This window comes from Erythrolamprus reginae, chromosome 1 (genome assembly GCF_031021105.1).
Source record: "Erythrolamprus reginae isolate rEryReg1 chromosome 1, rEryReg1.hap1, whole genome shotgun sequence".
NCBI lineage: Eukaryota > Metazoa > Chordata > Lepidosauria > Squamata > Dipsadidae > Erythrolamprus > Erythrolamprus reginae.
The window spans coordinates 115,573,343-115,594,539 of NC_091950.1; the positions used below are offsets into that span (position 1 = coordinate 115,573,343).

Consider the following 21,197-nt stretch of genomic DNA (forward strand, 5'->3'; position numbering starts at 1 on the left):
TATAGTTATGGATATTTGTTCTTCAAGAGTTCAGTTCCTTGTGTAATTGTCTCCCTGGCCCCAGTGGCTAATGAGATGCTGTCATGATTGCTTCACATTCAAAGCCTTTTTTCTTTCTTTGCCGTTCATTAATGTAATGAGCTGTTAGCCACTGCCTGACATGAATTGTATTATGTATTTTACTACTTCAAGTCCTTGAGATTGTCTTTTCCCCCACTATGGGTGATTAAAAGTCAGCACTTTTCCATGTTGGTATTTTTTCTCTCTCCATTTTTCATCTTAAAAATAGTTTTATAAAAGTTTATGTATTTTTAAGGTAGCATATAAATCGTACTAAAGTAAACAAAGCTGCAGTCCTTTTTATGCTTTCTATGGGGTAAATCAGTGGGATTAATACTTTGTAATATACACCATCTTGAGTGCTTATTCAAAGAAAAATTTTCAATGGCTAGAATTCAAAGCACTGGCTTTAGACACTTCCAATGCTAGTCTACTTGAAAGTGCCTATCAGTTTTGAAGTACCTTCCATTTTTTTAAAAAAATCCTATTCAGGGTTATTGTAGCAAAAATCAAACAAAAAGCTCCTTTGAGCACAAAAAATCAATTACGGGTACATAATTTTATTGAATCATAGCAAAAATACTTAGAAAAAAATGTTTACTAAAACCTCATTTTATTTCATTCGAAATGGTTCAGCATTAATTTTTAGCTTTTGCTGGCTTAAAGTCATAATTGTAAAATATTTTTTTACATTTTGTGAAATCTAGTATTAATTTTATTTATTCATGTTGGCCTGCATAATATTTTTCGTTAATTTAATGAGCATATTTTCTGTTATTCTTAACCTTAGCATGCTTTTAATACAGTTCTTACTATTCCTCTCACTAATTTCAGCTATGAGCATTCTTCATAGTAGTTTAATGTATTGATCATAAGATGGCCATTACAATTTAAACATATCCTTATAGGGAAAACTGGAGCATGTTGGTTTTCAGAATATACACTGCTCAAAAAAATAGATAATGAGATTTGTTTAGATTTGTATCACAGCTTGCATCACACACACACATGTCGTTGTATACTGCTCAAAAAATAAAGGGAACACTTAAACAACAGAATATAATTCCAAGTACGGGTAAATCAAATTTCTGTGAAATCAAACTGTCCACTTAGGAAACAACACTGATTGACAATCAATTTCACATTCTGTTGTGCACATTCAACTTTGTACAGAACAATTCAATGAGAATATTTCATTCATTCAGATCTAGGATGTGTTCTTTGAATGTTCCCTTTATTTTTTTGAGCAGTATATATAGAAGACTATAGCTGTTTGGAAAAATTAATCCCTCTTTTTGTAGTAATTTGACCCCTCTGTTCATTTAAAGATGTCAGAAATACCTTGCTTAATTTTTTGAGACATGCTTGGAAACATTAGTTTTTTCATCGTTTTAAATTAACACTTTCCTTACTTTGTCCTAATAATTAAACAGATAATTGGAAATACCTAATCATGCCATGGCTTTTGAAGACATACCAAAAAAGGACTGGTATAGCATCTTGGGTGCAGAATCCTCTGATAGTTTAAAGGAATTGAAAAGGAAATATCAAAGACTAATATTGTTGGTAAGTACATTTAATGTCCTTGAAAGGCAAAGTAATTTATTTACAAATACTTGATTGATAACTATCATATAAACAGAACAGATATACCAGGTATTGGTTATATTATACCCATACCTATCTTACTACTTGAAACTGAAACTATTGTTTCTCCCTCCAACCTCAAGGAAAACCATGATATTCTATAACTTTCTCCGCATTCTAAAAATGTACAAGAAATTAATTGCTGGTTTTTTAAAAAATCATGTGAAATGAAAATTAGATGAAAGAACTATGTTCAGACTTATAAATAATTCTTTGTCTTAATTAAAGAAAATGTCTGACCTCCCTTTCTGAATTGTGGCAGCATGAAATGAATCAATCAGTGTTTGTGACTTTACAATTTGCTACCATGGAAGCAATTATAATGTCACTAGTACTAGATTGGCATCACTGGATAAATTAAGCATAAGACACTGACTGAAAAACAAATTAATCCCCTCCCCCTGCCTAAAAGTGTAGTGCTCAACTTCAATAATATGATTTTTTTTAAGTGCGTAAAATTTTCTTAAATGTGCCATCTATTTGTAAAACCTACATCAATGAAATATGAGTTTTGTATTCATTCAGTATAAAGTATATCACTATATCATATCATAGATTGATTTACGTGTTGCTGTAAAGTTGGACAGCCTAATTTTATAGGAGTGAAGTTACATTACACTATAGGTTTGCATGTTTCTGTCATATCTAAGATACAACTTTATAATGATTCATTGCTGTAACAGTTTTTTAATCTTAAATTGCTTATGGGCATTAAATTACCACTAAATCTATGAAACTATTCTATTTCTTCAATACTTCAAAACAGATACTTCAACTATACTGTGTATATACATACAATGAGAATAAAGTATTTATTTATTTAAATCAAAAGTATTTATTTACCTTTTCAGCACCAATTGTTAGATAGCTACAATCCTATAATAAAATAAAAACCTTTACAGACTTGATAGCTTTCCTAAACTCCAGATGAATATAACTTTTAGCTCAGAATGCTTAGAATTAAGTTACTTGCTCTATTGAGATCCATTAAATAACATAATATGGGGAAAACATGATGCTCCTCCTGTCAGTTAACAATTTTCAGTATTTTCTGACCAAGACGTACGCTGAAGACATTTATTTACGATTGTTATATTTTGCTGTGAGCCGCCCCGAGTCCGCGGAGAGGGGCGGCATACAAATCTAAATAATAAATAAATTAAATAAATTAATAAATAAAGGAAGTATTGAAAGCAACTATAATGCACTTAAATTAGTTTCTCTGATACCACAAGTCCTATTCCAGAATAGGAATATTGAATTTTGAAAAAATAGGGTACCTTTTGGAATAGTTTGTAAAATATGAATTTTCAGAGAGTTTTTTACAAATTAGAAGGACAATTTCTTCCAAACGAACAAAAATAACAGTGAGAATGGACCATATTCAATGTCTAAAACAAAATAGCCAAGGGGGGAAAAAAGTAGATTATCCCAAACAAGGGATTGGCTGGGACGAGAGGTGGGCTACTAAGGTGGAATGCTCACCTCCCTGGCTCTGAGTGCTAGCAGAATCCAGCGCAGTTCTGCTACTGCACCTGTGCCGGTGGCAGAATCATGTGCGGAGTTGCAGGTGCACCCATGTTTCAGCGCATTTTTTTGTTTTTCCATGCACGTGGAAGCAAAAAACCGCACCAAAACACGGATTCACCTGCGTCTCCGTGCGTGATTCTGCTATCAGCACAGGTGCAGTAGCAGAATTGTGCTGGACTCTGCTAGTACTCAGAGCCACGGGAGCGAGCACACGTCACCGTTCCACCGTAGCAGCCCACCTCTGGCTGGGGCTAGAAATAGGGCATTCTGTGTGTAACATTTTATAGCTCCTATTTACCAATATATGACTTTTTAAAGATACCAAAATGTATTATTTGCTTTTATATTTTAGCTTTTCTCTTGAGACTTCAGTGAAGAGTACATAAGGTGTGTTTCAGTGGTGGGTGCCTCCTGGTTTGGACCAGTTCTTAGAACCGGGAGCGCCAGTGGCGGGAAACTCTGCCCACCCACCTGGGATGCTTCTGTGCAAAAGTATGCACGTGAGCTGGTAGTAAAGGGTTTTAAAACCCACTACTGGTGTGTTCCCCTCATTCTCACAGCAATAATTCTATGAATTAGGCTGGAGTAAGACAGAATTAATGCTTAAAGTTACCCATTGAGTTCCCTATTACCTTGTTTTCCCAAAAATAAGACATCCCCTGATAATAAGCCCAATTGGGCTTTTGAGTGCATGGCAAAAAGGCCAAGTGCTTATTTCAGGGTTCAAAAAAAATATAAGGCAGGGTCTTATTTTCAGGGAAACATGTTAATTGGAGGCTTGAGTATGTATGTGCTGTTTGGTTTTTTAATTATGATAGGGATAGCCTGTCTCATACAATATGTTAATTAAATTTACAGGTACATACACAAATATTTAAGAATAGATACCAAGAAGCAGGACTGGGTTTCACTTACTTTTGCTACCAGTTCGGGAATGGGAGCGCACATGCGCAAAGCATGCATATGACGCTTCTGTGCATGTACAGAATGTATGTGATGCTGTCCAGGTGGGTGGGTGGAGCCTCCCAATGCTGCTGCTACCAGTTCGCCCAAATGCCAGCAAATCGGTAGAAATCCACCACTGCCGAGGAGGCAACATAATTTAGATATTAAACTATGTTTGAAGTTACATTTGCATCTGTTTACTTTTTTCTTTCTTATAATCCCTATCTTTTTCTAAGCAAGTGGCTGTTCAAATTTAAATTGCTGTAATGGCCAGTTCTGAAATTACAAAGTCAGAGTACTTGAGCCTTCCTAAAACCAGGGGTCTATCTGACAGCCGGATTGTTGTTCAAATTGATAGCATGTCTGTTTGAAAGTAATAGACAGGCAAAGTTTAGGGTGGTAAAATCACATGTCCAAGTATCTTCTCACAGCTGGTTGATCTAAATTTAAGTCTGTAAATACTTCTACTAGTTAATGCCATGGAGCATCGCTTATCATAAGTTTAATCAGGTCTAAAATTCATATTTTTCTACTGTGATTCTTGAAATTATGCAGTTTAATTAGTGTTTATCTATGAGTGGGTTTATGATTGTTTGTAAGAAGTAGATCTGAGGAACAGGTAATGAAAATTTGGGGGGGGGGAGTTGTTCAGTAGATTTGCATAATATATCTGTTAAAGCATTCTAAATGGATGCTTTATGAATCAACATTCTTTTTAACAGGTTAGAATAAACTAAAATTTGACTAGTTTTTCATTCATCACCATTTACACTGCTTGTTGCCATCCATTTCTTTTTAAAAAAAATTATTCACAATGATAAAATTCAAAAAAAGAAATATATATATGAGAACATCCATTTCTGAATTAAAAGATAACATCAAAATGTAACTCTTGCCTAATTATCATGACAACACCTTCTTGTAGTAATTCTCCCTTGAGCCAGATTCAAGAGGTGATTATTTCTATGTGGTAACATAGAAATAAGTGAGTTACTCTTGGGTAAATATCTGCTTAACTGGTGGCAGCCATTCGCTTAATAGAAAATTGTTAGATAATTTCTCATTAATTTGATCTTTTCAAAATTAGGTTGGAATGGAATGTTTAATTTTACAGTTGTTCCAATGTTACATCTTCTGTTACCTTCCAAAAAAGGTAATACTGAAATATGATATTAGTAAAACTTAAAATGATATGTAAATGTTAGAGGTAATGGGTTTAAATTAGTAGCTTTGAACAAGCAGCTTGAAATCCCTTTGTTCCTGTGTCAGAAATCAGAACTAAAACAGGAGTTAGAAACTTGGAGCCCTCCTTATTGTTGTTGAACTGTAATTCTCAATATCCTATGTTATTAGTTATGCTAGTTGAAACTGCTGAGTATTATAATTCAGCAACATTTTAAGGCAACAGGTTCCCATCCTTTATCTAAATCTGCTGCTCTCGGTTAAATGTTCTTATAACCACATTTTGTTTTTATCTTACAACATTAAAAAACAATGTTATATACTCATACATCACACATTAAACATAGGTTTCCTTTTTTAAAAAATCTTGACAGTATGCTGTTTTTGTGAAGAAAAGAGGTTTATCCATTTCTTTGCTTCATGTGTCAGTAGAGGGCTGAAAAATTATAATAATTATTATATAATGCCCTTTTCTATAGAATTCAAGTTATATTCTTACAACTGGTATGACGATAGAAATTGATTTCATATGCAGTATTAAGAGAAGCCATTGTTTTATGGAATTTTGATTTGTTGAACAAACCACAAATGGATAGGATGATATAACATGTTAATTCACTATTGAATAAACCACATGATAGTTTAATGCCGTTTGTGTACAAAGTTACTGAATAATCTAAGATACTTCAGATAGTTTTATGGGTTTCATTTAATCTAAAATCAGATCTTGCCAAACCTGACCTGGCATTTGAACAACAATATAAAACTGGCAAATTAGAGGACCATTTTCTGGGTTGCTGTTAGAAATATTCTAGTTATTTGGCAAATAAAGTATCAGATGCGTTTTGAGTTAGATGGTAACTGGGAAAATTCTCTCAAAGTATTGTGTGATTAATTGTAATCCGTATGAACCTGTTTGGGGAGATTGACAAAATCATTGGGAATGTTAACTCCATTCATTAGAACCATGTTATTTATTACTAAATGGTAATCTTGCTGGAAGCATTGATAGCTTCACTCCTCACTCAGGAGCAATTCAGTGGATACAACTGTACTAGACATTTTTCAACCTTTTAGGGGAGGTTGTTGAAAAGCTAGTTGGCTGTCGGAGCTTCATAACAACCTAAAAGTATAGATTCCCAGAGCCGTGGCGCAGTGGTGAGAGTGCAGGCTGTTTCAGCTGATTGCTAGCGGCAGTTCAGCAGTTCAAATCTCACTCGCTTAAAGCTGACTCAGCCTTCCATCCTTCCGAGGTGGTTAAAATGAGGACCCAGATTGTTGGGGAAAATATGCTGACTCTTTAAACTATTTAAAGGGGGCTGTAAAAGCACTATGAAGCAGTATCTTAAGTGGGGGGACACATGCACGTTGGAGCTGAGCTAAGGCGATGGCTTGTGTGCCAACAGATATGGCTCTGTGTGCTACCTGTGGCACTCATGCCATAGGTTTATCATCACTGCTTTAGGATATACTGTACTGGCTATTCCTATTCATTGCATTGTTTTTATATTGGATGCTTTTATTATGGATGCCTGCAAGTGTTTTTTTTTTTTAACCTTTTTACTGTAATGTTTTTATTTTATACAGAGTTGTGGAGTTCAATTTAATAAATAAGCTCAACTTATTAATATTTCAGCTGAAATACTGTGTATGAAGTAACCTTAACCTGCCAGATGTGTCATATGAAGTAGCCTGTCCAATATAGTCACATTGTCTTTAGATATGAATCATCAAAGTGGACAGTTTAACAGTTTTCAAGCCTAGGATGACACAGAGCTCCAAAGCAACTGAGGCAGATGACAAATTTACAATTTTTGCAAATTTAAAAAGAGCATTTTTATAATTGTGAGGTTTTCATTAGCTGCCCCATCATCAAGAATTAGATGGCTTACAAATTAAGTGAATTGTTATTAAATTTACAGCTCAAAAAACACCCACTGAACAAAGGCTAGCTGTGGTTAACCTGACATCCTCTTATATAGCAGAAAAAGCCATTGAACTGCAGATCCTTAGATAAAAGATAGATAGGCAACTTTGCAATGTGATAGACTTTCCCATCTTTATTTATAATGAACTCCTTCATTTCTTCAGCTGTACAGAAAGTACTTGCAAGCATTACTTGGCAAGGTTGCTGGAAGCTTTATATAACACATTAATATTCTTTCAGTATTTTCTTCCTCAAACCCTTTTCTGTCAAATTAATATTCACTCTTCCCTATTGATTTAGGTTAGATTTTCCATTCCTTTTTAATCTCATGATTAACTCCTGTAGTTCTAAGCAGACTTTCAAATCACAATTGAGAGTACAGAGAATAAAGTTGCTTCTTGATACCTCTTAAGGGGAAAGTATGTAAATTTCATAATTCATAAAATTCATAAAATTGATAGATGTTGCTGGTAGTGCTATATTGGCCTGTGGAAAGTGGCAGTTGTTGAATTGATGTAGCAATTAAAGCAAAATTTCAAATGAGGAATTATTGCAATAATTTGTAATTTTTTTTCCAAACAAAACATTTTATCGACTCAAAAATATGGATTTAAAAATTGGCTAAGTATTGATCAGCTTGGATTTTATTTGTCTGGAATACTGTATATTTGCATTATTGCTCTTGGAAATATTTGGTTCTGTTTCCTTTGACATTGAATAAGTAGAAAATGTCCCAGTTATTTTAAAAGTAATCATATTAGACAGTCTGTTCCATAAAAATTTATGTGTCCAGCCCAAAAAAATATTCCAATATGTGGATTGATAATATTTGAGATTTTTAAAAGGGGTAACTATCTTGAAGATACAAATTGAAGTTTTATATTCAAATCCTATTTTTATTTTATCTATGATTTTTATTTTATCTTCTGCTACTTTTTATTCAAGCATTTAGAAAATATGTTGAAAGGGAAGCTCACATTTAACTTTATTTTTTTTCTCTCTCCCGGTGCCCAAATGCATTTATTCATAATAGTAGGCTTTTTTTGCTCTTAAATGTTGGTTTTGCACTTTATATTTAGAAAGCCATTGTTAAAAGTTAATTGGCATAGATACAATGAATATAATAGCTGATTATATTAAATTGGGGAATAAAGTTGAATCCAGAAAAAAAGATATATGTTTATATTTGCAATTTATATAAATTGCAATTAATATTTGTTTGCCCTAGAGCTTGAGCAGAAAATCTTGCCAAGGAGCAAAAGAATTCTAAATTGGGAAATTTAGGATATTCAACATAAGTTAAAGGGATAAACATGGGACCTTGGGAAGAAAAAAGGAACTTTTATTCTGGAGATAGCTTCTGCAGAATCACTGTGGATTACTAGAGGCAATATACCTATCAGCAACATTGCCTTACCAAATCTTTAAGTTTGTATTGTAGTTTCATTATGATTTAAATTTTCTTTACAATTGAGGATTTATCACATTTTTAATGTAAAAATAATTTATTGCAAGAAGCATAAAGGATGTGTATCTATGCAATGTCTATAGAAATGTTTGAATTTCATTTTACCGGTAGGGCTCTATATGTGTTTTGTATTAGAGTTTTTGAAATAAATAGGCATGCAGGTTGTAGATTAAAACAGTTAATTGATCTATATAGTTTGGGGTCTTTTCTTTCTAGTTTGCAGTTTGAAAAGGAATGTACATGTTAATCTAAAATAGCATCAGTAAAAATACTTACCTATGATCAATATTTTTAAAATAATATAAAGAAACATGCAACGTCTTTGAATGTAATATTTAAGAATACATTAGGTGGCAGTAGTGTGCTATATTTGTTACCAGGCCTTTATCTTTGATATTTTACTTTTTTTCTTAATGCAATTTAAAAATGGATGAACCATATGTTTTAATTATTTGTAATGTTGTGTTTATTATATCACTTAAAGATTTAATTGCAAAGTTTATAAACAGTTATTCAACTTTTTTTACATTAAATAAGTTAAACATTGTGTAATAACAAAATAAATTTTAAATATTTGCAGTTCAATATAAGTAAGGGCAGTGTATAGTAACACTTTTAAAATATGCATTGAATAACTGCTTGTAGCATTTCTTTTGATATGTATCTTTTTTATTTCCTTTTAAAGTAGCAACTTGAATAAATTCTATTCTTTCCCCTGAGACTAAATGTAAAATTTTCACATATATGTGTAAACTCCTCTATTAAACAACTGGGATAGGTGATTGTGCCCTGCTAATTAGAACTGTGTCACACTTAGGGTTAATTTCCTTTTTAATTAATCAGAGCTTAATATAATCTATCTTTCCCACTCTTTTTTTCTCTTCTACTCTCTTTTTCTTCTATTGGACTTTCTTAGGCTTGAGAATAATGTCTTAGTTTGTAAGCTATTAACATTAAATCTTTACTTTTATAAATACTTGCCTCTTAATTTTTTCAGTTTCATCTTTTGGTACAGTTTGGGGTTATTCTGAGAACACAAGAATTTTTTTTAGTATCAAATAAATGAAATGCTGATGAGTCAAAGCAAACACAATTAAACTTTTAGTATGGTGTTTTCAATGTTGTGTTGAAATATTGAACAAGAGCACATATAACTTGGGATCTTTTTCTTTCCTATACGGTATTTCACAGGTAAAAGGGCTGGGGGAATTCAAACCTGGTACTACGTCATTAATTTGGCAGAAAGATCAATTAATAGAAGAAAAGCATTGAAGTGTTGACAGAGCATGCTATCTAATTAGTACCTGATGAACCATGTAGGCCACAGAGCAAAGAGCTAGCTGTTATACAAGACCTTTTATGTGCAAGTCATTAAGTCTGTATAGTAACCAAACTAAAAGATCTCAAATGGATGAGGGGGTTTTTTGACCAAAGAACTATCCTGTGATGTGTGGAGGATCTCCCATGGATTTTGTTAGAAGTAAAATTAGGAGCAGGTGTTTAGATCATGTGCTACATCAGTTACCTCCATTACTTTCCAGGGAACAGTTACTTACCTGATATTTTGCTCTTTCATTGTTGCTTTTCCATTTCACCAGTTACATTTTATCTGTAATTATTTTATAGAGAGTTGTTTGCACCTACATGCACAAACACACACGCAAATGCATGCACACATACTTCATGCTCATTGGGAAAACACCAATGTTCCATCTTCTTAATAATTGCCTGCCCAAGGTCTGCAGCTGTTTTGCATAACAACAGGAAGAATCCCATATGTGCCATTAAAAACCTACTGATTTGTCAACAAATCAGATTTTTTGGATTCCTCACCATGTAGGATGGAAAATTCAAGTTCAAGATTACAACTTCTATAGAAATCTTTGCTTTCTCATTACTTGGATTTCTTTTTCTTGTAAAATTTGGATTCAATTATCCTTGCATAAATGTTTGATTATATCGCCTCAGAATTGTGTTTTGTTCTTCTGAATTTTCCACAACAAAGTTTTGTTTATAATTATCTTGAGCCATTACAAAATGCAGGGGGAAACTGCAAATGAAGAATTTAACTTGAATCCAGAGATCCTATGAATTGAATTCTTCTCTCAGATTTAATAATCATAGAGGCAAAGACTTTTAGCTCTAAAGTACTGGGCACATATTCATAAAAAAGTAGATGATAGTAGAAAACTGAAATGGAATTGGGGAATAGGGAAAATCCTATGAAATCTGAAATGGTATAGGTCAGGATATCCTGCCAGAGCAGGAGGTTGGACTAGAAGACCTCCAAAGTCCCTTCCATATTCTATTCCATTCTATTCTATTTATTCTATTCTATTTATTTAGATTTGTATGCCGCCCTTCTCCGAAGACTTGGGGTGGCTCACAAGATACAATATAAAACAGTGCATACAAAACAAATTTATTTATTTTATTTTATTTATTTTATTGGATTTGTATGCCGCCCCTCTTAGTTAAAAACTACAAGCTAAAACCCAGTATATTAAAATCAATCAACCAATTCAGTCACAACCATACATCACATTTATTCTATTCTATTCTATTATATTCCATTCCAATCTAATTTTATTCTATATTCAGTCAGTCAGTCAGACAGTCCAATGCCTATGGAGATTCTCAGTCATCAAGGTCATAGTTGTCCTAAAGGTGCTTTTTCAAAAGATGACGACTATCCGATTTTTCTTTGAAGATATTTCACTTCTTCAGCTTCCATTCCTGACCCTCCAATCAGAGCTAGGGAAGCTTCTTAGATGAGAAGCATAACGTCTTCAAAGAAAAACCAGAAGGTTCAGTTACCCCTTGAAAAAGAACCTTTGGGAGAGTCAGTTAGTCATTTCCCTTCCCCCCCCTTTACTCAAGGCTAACATATCCAACATACCTTCCTCATCCTATTTTCTCCATAACAGCAACTCTGTGGGGTGAATTGAACTGAGAGTGAGTGACTGGTCCAAGGTCACCAAGATGGCTTTCATGGTTAAGGCAGGCCTACAATTCACAGTCAGAAATCAGGGGAACAGTTTATATGTTGAAATAATTATATTTATATCACTTTCAGGAGATAAAGGGAACTGGGACCAGGAAGTGCTGTTAAGTCAATTCTTTAGAACAATCTCCCTATGGAGATCAGACTGTTTCCTTCCCTGAATTACAAAATAGAATAATCCAGAGACCACTCTAATCTGATTAGGCAGATGGAATCATAGACCTCGGAGGTCTATGATTCAATCCTCTGCCTAAGACAGGAGACCTTATATTATGCTGGACACATGGTTAGCTAATCTACGGAGAGGGGCAGCATACAAAGAAAGAAAGAAAGAAAGAAAGAAAGAAAGAAAGAAAGAAAGAAAGAGAAAGAATCAATCAGTCAATCAATCAATCAATCAATCAATCTTTTATTGAAAGCCAATAGTGATGGAACATGCAGAACTCCAAAAGGCAAACTGTTAATTATTATCACTATCAGGAAAATTTTATTTAGTTCAAGCTTGGATTTCTCTTCAATGAGCTTCCACCTGTTACTTTTTCTCCTGCCTTCAGGTGCTTTGTAGAGTAAGTCCCCCCCCCCCTTCTCTGTGCCAGCCCCTGTGCCACTAGGGGCAATGTGACAGTGATCATGCCACTCCAAATTCTTCTCTTCATTAGGCTAGGCATACCTAGTTAGGGAACAAACCAAGTTCCCTCAGCCATTAACACATTAGCACCGAGACTGCTTTATCATCTTTGTTGCTCTTCTCTACATTTTTTCCAGGATCTCAGCATCTTTTGTGAATCATGGCAATCAGAACTTGTGGCTAGTGTGGCTTCACTAGTGCAGTATAGATGGTGCTGTCACTTCTTACGATCCTTGATGCTGTCTCTGTTGATGCAGCCTAGGATTGCATTTATTGGCACCTGCAGCACATCACTAGTTTATACTTAAAAGCTAGTCCACTAGAACACCAAGATCCCTCCTATAGTTACTACTGTTGGGCTGGGTATTGTCTATTCTATATCTCTGCATTTGGCTTTTCTTGTCTAAGTTCTCACCACCAAACTCTAACTTGTTGGCTAGGGCCCAATGTTCAAGTCCATCAAGATCCTTCTGAATCTTGAATTCTTTTAATTTTAAAATTAAATAAAATTAATATTTAAAGTAAAGTCTGAATTGTATTGTTACATGTAGTCCTCAACCTATGACTACACTAGGGACCAGAATTTTGCTTACTAAGTGATGTGGTCATTATGTAAGTCACCCAATGACAAAACCAGATTTTAGAACCCTTCTTATTGTGGTTGTTAAGCAAATCCTGCCTCCCTAATTGGCTTTGTTGTTGGAAACTGACTGGTAAAGTTGCAAATCACTACTATGATTGTGAGATAACTGCAACTGTCAAAAGTGCAAACTGGTTGGCAACTACCTGAATTGTGATCACAGGGCCACAGAGGTGATGTGACAGTTGTAACTTTGAGGATGGGTTGTAAATATTTTTCCAAGTCTGCCTTAAATTCAAACCATTTTTAATGAACAGTCATAATTTGATGAATACCTAGCATATTACTTAATTTGTATGTCTACCATGGATTTTAAAAATATTTTTCTTACACTGTATTAACCTCTGAGAACAGTTTGATTCCAACAAGATTAAAATATTACAAACCAAAAAACAAACAAGACTAACTTCTGGAGAGGCCACCTAATCCTTTAGGCATGGAGGCTGGCAAAGGTGGCTGGCCCAGCTGCTCCTCAGCTGGGCCTTAGCCAGGATGCCCATCCTCCTATATAGGTCCAAGTGTTTCACCCTAGTCAACAGCAGCTCTCTGGTAATGGTAGTGGAGGCAGCTTAGTCGGGTTTTTTCCTAATAGCCATCCAAATAGTTGAGTTGCAGATTGGATATTTCAACTAGCCTTACGCCAGGGGTCTGCAACCTTAAAAACTCAAAGAGCCATTTGGAACCATTCCCACAGAAAAAAAACCATAACGAGCCATAAAACCTGGGTGGGTATGGTCAACTCGATATCACTCACTCCCACCCAATCACATGACCCCCTAGCCATGCCTACCCAGCTACAAAACCATTATCTCTCTGTCTCTCCCCTCTCTGTATCTCTCTCCCCCCCCCACTGTATCTCTCTCTCCCCCTCTCCATATCTTCCCCTCTGTTCCCCACTCTCTCTGTATCTCCCCTCACCCCTCTACCTCTCTTCCCGATGAGGTGGTGCGCAAGCAGTCTGTGCAGCTGGTACCTAAGTTGGACAGTGAGGAGGCTGGTGAGGATTTGGTGCCAGAAGCAGAGGTTCAGGCAGGGCATTTGGAACATCCAGCGTTCTCACAATAATGATGAGGAAGAAGAGGAGGAAACTCTTCTTAATGTACGAGCACACAGAGCTGCCAAAACTCAGGAGGAGGTCTCTTCGGGAATAGGCTTGGAGCTTAGTAGCCACTCCCCAAGCCCACTTAAGAAATGATGAAGAGAGAAACAACTCTGCAGGAAACAACTCGTTTGATAGTTTGTTTATGTACCTCTTGTTTGGAAACCTTCTGCTCGGCTTATCTGTTTTGGCTTTCATTTTGTGGACTAATTCCAGGCATCTTGCCAACTTCTGTAAGCTTCCCAGGGTGGCACAGCAGGTACAGTGCTGTACTGCAGGCCACTGAAGCTGACTGTAGATCTGTAGGTCAGCGGTTCAAATCTCATCACCGGCTCAAGGTTGACTCAGCCTTCCATCCTTCCGAGGTGGGTAAAATGAGGACCCGGATTGTGGGGGCAATAGGCTGGCTCTGTTAAAAAGTGCTATTGCTAACATGTTGTAAGCCGCCCTGAGTCTAAGGAGAGGCGGCATAAAATTGAATGAATGAATGAATGAATGAATGAATGAATGAATGAATATACAGGTCTGATTACTTATCTTTGCTTTATGACTTTATGGACTTTTGCCAGCTGTTCATGCTGTATAATTAACAACTAGTTTTTTTTCAAGAGAAGACTGATTTAAGATTTATTTGTGGTTTTTTAAATAATGATAGGGTTTTATATGTTTTTTAATATTAGATTTGTTCCACTACTATATTGTTTTTATTACTATTGTGAGCCGCCCCGAGTCTTCGGAGAAGGGCGGCATACAAATCTAATAAATAAAATAAATAAGCCAGTTTATTAGTAGTGGTTAATCAATTAAATATAGGTTTGAACAAATTGCATATGTACTATGTTTTCTCTGGTCCATATCTGGGACAGAACAGATGGTTGCCCAAAGGGAAGCTCTGCCGTGGCTGATGATTATTCCTCAGCTAGCCCGGATTTCCAAAAATATTTTTAAAAGAAATAAAAGGAGTAATAAAGAACCCCAAGGAGAGCTTGCTGGTTGGGCCCATACTTGGCTTTCCAAGAGAGAGAGAAGAGATGCGGGGGTGGGTGGGTAGATACACACATAGAGAGACAGAGACATAGAAAGAGAGGGAGAGATTGGCGGACAGGCGAGCTTCTTTGGAGCGGGCTTTCTCCGAGCCTGATTCCCAGGGTGGCAGGGCCGGCTCCCTTTTCCCACTGCCCTGAACCTCTTAAAGCCATGGCTGGGTGCTGCTGGCCCTGTGATTAAAATTTGAGCATTTAGTTGCCCACATGCAGTTACAATTGCTGGGTTACTACAACTCTCCCACTTAACCTATATCTTCCCAATCTATAACCTTTTGTTCAATCTGCACAATGCCATTCAGTGCCAACAGAGCTGGAGTTGAAGAGGGCCAGGGCTGCAGCAGCCTTGCCCAGCTGCCACTGCCTCCAGTCCTCTGCTTCATCCCCAGGGCTGCCACTACCTTAAGCCCCATACTGCACCACTTCATAGAAACATAGAAGATTGACGGCACAAAAAGACCTCATGGTCCATCTAGTCTGCCCTTATACTATTTCTTGTATTTCAGCACCACTTCAGCACCATTCCACAGAGTTCCAGTTGCATCTTGAAAAAGCACCATGGGGACATGCTTCTTGATAAGAATTCTCCTTGGCATGTTTTTTTCGTGCCATCTTGATTAGTCCCAATTAATGTATTATCCATCCAAGTATAGATTTTTATTTTTATTTTTTCAGCAAACAGCATACAGTAGACACCAAAAACTCATTGCAGTTCAAGTTTATAGTATTGAAATGTTATCAATTCTGCCAGAAAAAGTGAATGGGAAAACATATTTTCAAATGTATATTGAAAGGAATATAGACTCAATGGTCTGGAAATAATACATGCATAAATGTTCATTGCATGGTTTTTCTTTGCTTGATCATATTGATTCCCTTCAGAAATAACACTATGGAACAAACAGTTCAAAATACCTTTATGGATGGTGCCATTAGTATAAAGGAGTTGAGACAAAGTCTTTCATTGCCTCTTCCATTGCATTTCCAGTATAAATTTTATATTTTGTAATGATCAAATCACAAATCACTTTGAGATTCTTCCATGTATTCTCTCTGTAAAGTTAATTTATATTTTTGTATCTGTCTTACTGCCATTCACAAATACTTTAAAAAATACTTTAAAATAAACTATAATAGCACCTTTATTCCCATGAAATAACAAATCATGATTAAATCATGGATGAAATAATTTAATTTATAATCTAGGACTTTAGTCAGGCTGGGTAATGTATCTATATGATACTGATCTATGTGTCTATTTTCCATATAGTCCGGCATCAGTATTCAATAAAAAACATCTATGTCTTCAAACTGTAGGCAAGTGAAAATATGATTAAAAGATGTAGATTTGTCTTACATTTTGTAAAACTCATTTTTTAAAAAATGTGGCATTTCCATAATAGTGAGGCTTCTTTAGAATGTTATGCCATTTAAAAAAAAAAAAATATTGGGCATATTATATAAATCTAATATATTTAAATGTTTGAGGTACTTAATTTAAAATAGGTGTTTTTTTTTTAAAGTAATAGATTGAATATAATAATCTTAAATAGCTTGCTATTTGGAAAAGTAGTGTACAAATGAATATTAGAAGCATTCTTCCTTAATAGATTTGAAAATATATATTATTACACAATGCTGTATTTGAATATTATTTGCAAGAATAAAACATAACTACTCAATTGTGGTTGTAGTTCTCTACTAATGACCACAATAGAACCCAAAATTTATGTGTTTAAGCAAGACAGTTGTTAAGTAAATTTTGCCCATTTTACAGTCTGTCTTGTTATTAAGTTAGTAATGTGGTTTTAAAGTGAATCTAGCTTTCCCATTGACTTTGCTTGTCAGAAGGTCACAAAAGAGGATCATGTGATCGTGGGACACAGCAATGTCATAAATATGAGCCATTTTCGAAGCACTTGAATATTGATCACATAGCCACGAGATGCTGCAACATAAGTACAAACAATGGTCATAAGTCCCTTTTTTCCAGTGCTGTTGTAACTTTGAACAGTCATTAATGAAGGGTTGTAAGTCAAGGACTATCTGTATTTTGCATTTACACCCTGTATCTTAGTTGTATTATCGGATAGAAAATTCATGCATTGATAGGTTTTAATCATTTGGTTCGGATACATTAAAATTATGAATTATCTGTTCAAAATACATATATGTCAAACTGTATTTCCATTCAGTAGAATTTTATTAACTCTTTCAACTCCATATCCCCCTCCCAATAAAGTCAAGTATTTTAAATGGACAGTAAACACCGACAATGTCATGCAATTCGTCTTTACTAGCAAAGTGGAATGTCTCTGTATTACATAATAAGCTTCCACTTCCATCGTGTATTAATATGTTTCTCTTTGCATTAATCATTCTCCTTAGGTAAATTGTCCATAAGACCAGTGATTCCATGGGCAAATTATCCAGAAAATGCTATCAGTGCACATTGTGACATTTGTGCCACTGGTGTATTTGCTGTTATTGCAGTAGTCTAAATCAGTGTTTTCCAACCTTGGCAACTTGAAGATATTTGGACTTCAACTCCCAGAATTCCCCAGCCAGCATTCGCTGGCTGGGGAATTCTGGGAGTTGAAGTCCAGATATCTTCAAGTTGCCACGGTTGGGAAACACTGGTCTAATTACCCTGGCAGCAGTCTCTTCTGGTCAGCATTGTTTCCTTTCTTTGTGTTTTTTCCATGGTGCTGTGGCTCTAATCTTTGTAGTGTCCAAAAACCTCAAAACAGATCTCGTGTTTATTATTGATTCTCTTCCTTTCTCTCTTTCTTTCTTTTTTTCTTTCTCTCTCCCCCCCCCCCTTTTCATTCCCTTTTTTGACTGGCAGTATCATCCAGACAAACAGAGCACAGATGTGCCAGCAGGAGAAGCCGAGGCACGCCTGCAGAGGTTCATCGAAATTGATCGAGCATGGAAAATTCTAGGAAATGAAGAGACAAAAAAAGACTATGACCTACAGCGGCATGGTAGGTTCCTGCCAAAGAGTGCTGTAATAGTAGCAGCAGCAGCAGCTCTCAATGGTCAAAAGTGTGGGAGTCGTTTAGCGGTGGTTTCTGAAATATTATTTGTTCAGCCAAAACATTTCATTTGCTTCTCTCTTTTGCTTTCATATTTTGGATGCATTATTTATACCGATTGCCACATCTGCATTGGGCGGTTAAACATCACATCCGATAAAGCGCTAGGTGGTAACTGTTCTAAATGTAACGCATGTAGAATTTAGATAATAACGACTTCGTTTAGCCATCCTTCGTTTGACAGTATTTAAAGCATTTTCGCTAAATGTTCTTAATTACTGGAGTCACGCCCTTTGCTACATTCCACTGTTACATTTTAAATTAGTTTGAGTAATTTATGTCAAAGGTATCCTGCAGCATATGGTTTTATGAACACTTTGCAATAATTAAACTGCATCCTTTCTATCACCTTTTACAAATCAAGCTCTGTCCTAAGATATGTGGGGGGGGGGTGTTCACATAGAAACATAGAAGACTGACGGCAGAAAAAGACCTCATGGTCCATCTAGTCCAGTGATTTTCAACCTTTTTTGAGCCACGGCACATTTTTTACATTTACAAAACCATGGGGCACATTGGGGGCTGGGTGGGGGCCTAAAAAAAGTTTGGACAAAAAAATTCTCTTCCTCCCTTTCGCTCTATTTCTCTCTCCCTCTTTCTCTCCCTTCCTCTTTTTTTCTCTCTTCCTTCTTTACTCTTTTTTGCTCTCTCTTTCTCTCTCCCTACCTCCCTCTATGTCTTTCTCTCTCCCACCTTCCCTCCCCCCCTCTCTCTCTCTTGCTTGCTTTCTCTCTCTTGCTTGCTTTCTCTCTTGTTTTCTTTCTCTCTTGCTCTTTCTTTCTCTCTTTCTCTTTCTTTCTTTCTCTTGTTTTCTTTCTCTCTCTGAGCTTCGCGGCACACCTGACCATGTCTCGCGGCACACTAGTGTGCCACGGCACACTGGTTGAAAAACACTGATCTAGTCTGCCCTAATACTATTTCCTGTGTTCACAAGACATGCATGATGCCAGCTAGTTTTCAGCAAGCAAGCTATAACCACAATCCATTTAACCAGGCAGTTCCAGCATACCTTTTTGTATATCTCTTGGAATGTAGCATTGTAAAACAGTGACAGGCTGTTGTGAAAAAGAAAGGGGGAAATGTAGGTCAGATCTGTCACACATGGGCTACCATTACATGACGTGATAGGCTGTCTCTCTGCTCTGGCCTCAGGATAGGAGACCCTCTGCCTTCCATTAGAACCTTCAATAAATGTATATCCACCCTCCATGTTAATGGGGGGGAGTCAATAATAGTGTATTGCCTGTGGGGAAAACACTCAGTTGCACTCTGCAGTAACACACTCCGGTCTAGCATTGACGTGTAGCTACCACCACATTTTAGTGTGTCTGATAAAAGCTCACTGTCTCTGCAGCATGTTATTGAATTCCCTTCCATTGTACGTTGGCACACCATCAAACCTTTTTCTCTTGCTGTTTTAACTTCCCTGCTGTGAAGGTTGCCACAATTTTATTTGAGAAACAAAGGCTTAGTCAGCGTGGCTGGCAGATACATATAATATACTGTGTAGACAAGCTTATTTTTGTTCATTAATGATTTGAAAATGTGCAATGGACAAAATATTTTTTTATCTAACCGTATGGCGTAACGCCTAAGTAAAAATTAGGACTTGTTAGGCAAAAAAAAAGGAAAAGAAAAGAAAAAGAAAAAAACCCCAAAAAACAGCTCTGCTTTTAAGGGATAAAAAAGCCCTTCCTTTTGTAACAACTGATAGAAATGGTTCCATTCAAATGTATTACATGATTACATTTGAAATAAAAATGTAATTAAATATTATTAGCGAGCATTATCCTTTCAGGCAATGTGGAGAATGAAGATTTTATTATTTATTTAGTAAAGCTTTCCTGGAGTAAATTTTTTTAAATATTTAAAACTTATACAAATTTATTTGATTTGGTTGAACATGGCCACTAACGTGCATTTCTTCTTGTTCTGAAAGGACTGTCAGTTTTTATGGAAATAAGTTATTTAATAATAATAATAATAATAATAATAATAATAATAATAATAGTAATTTATTAGATTTGTATGCCGCCCCTCTCCGAGGACTCAGAGCGGCTCACAACAAGCAATACAAAATACAAATCCAATATTAAAAACAATTTTAAAACTCTTATTAAAAAACAATCATACAACCCAAACAAGTCATACATAAAATGGAACAGCCGAGGGGTATATCAATTTCCCCATGCCTGGCGACATAGGTGGGTTTTCAGGAGTTTGAGAATCGATATGCTAGCGCTTCCTGTAGTCATAGGAATGGCAACATGTATGCCTAGGATGCATAGGTTTTGTTTTGATATATTAACTGTTGCCTTCATTGGGATGTTTCTGCTAGTAGAAGTGATTATCAGAAAGGTAATCAACATTATCTCCAAGCTGAGATTTCTGACATACTGCTTTCTAGCTATCCATAAAATGTATAGTTAGAAAGTGATTACAGGAACAGAGATTTGGCACTGGGTATAGAAGAATAACAAGCCAGTAATTCCAATTACGATATAACACAAAACCAACTATAGAGAGTGGCTTCCTTATTTAAATCTTGCCACAACCACCAGAAACAATGGGAACAAAACTCCTAAGCTTGTTGAACCAAGAACTATTAATTGGGCAACATTTATTAGCGCTTTGGTTTATGAATAGACACATTTATGAAGTTTTCTGACATATGTTAAGTTAGTGAGATTTATTTTATTTTTATTTCTTCAATATACAGCAAAAATGTTTAAAAGCGCAGCGATATCAGCTATGATCAACCCAACTGATCAAGAGTAAATGCATATTTACATTGTTTACAGTGTTGAACATAGGTAGTTCTCAATTTACAACTGGTTGCTTAGCAACTGTTTGAAGTTACTGTGTTCCCCCCCCCAATGTACTTCTATATGGCTGCCTTCCCCCAATCACATGATTGCATTGCAAA

The 21,197-nt window shown here is 35.7% G+C and overlaps 1 protein-coding gene across 4 annotated transcripts in view; it reads left to right on the plus strand.

Moving 5' to 3' along the window:
• The window catches only part of DNAJC24 (DnaJ heat shock protein family (Hsp40) member C24), a 197,183-nt gene that overhangs the window by 164,360 nt on the left and 11,626 nt on the right, over window positions 1-21,197 (plus strand). For all 4 annotated transcript variants that reach the window (XM_070762242.1, XM_070762251.1, XM_070762233.1 and 1 more), the window contains exons 2-3: window positions 1,494-1,626; window positions 18,022-18,160. In XM_070762242.1, the coding sequence (XP_070618343.1) occupies window positions 1,519-1,626; window positions 18,022-18,160 (247 nt within the window). In that variant the 5' untranslated portion in view covers window positions 1,494-1,518. The remainder of the gene's footprint in view (window positions 1-1,493; window positions 1,627-18,021; window positions 18,161-21,197) is intronic.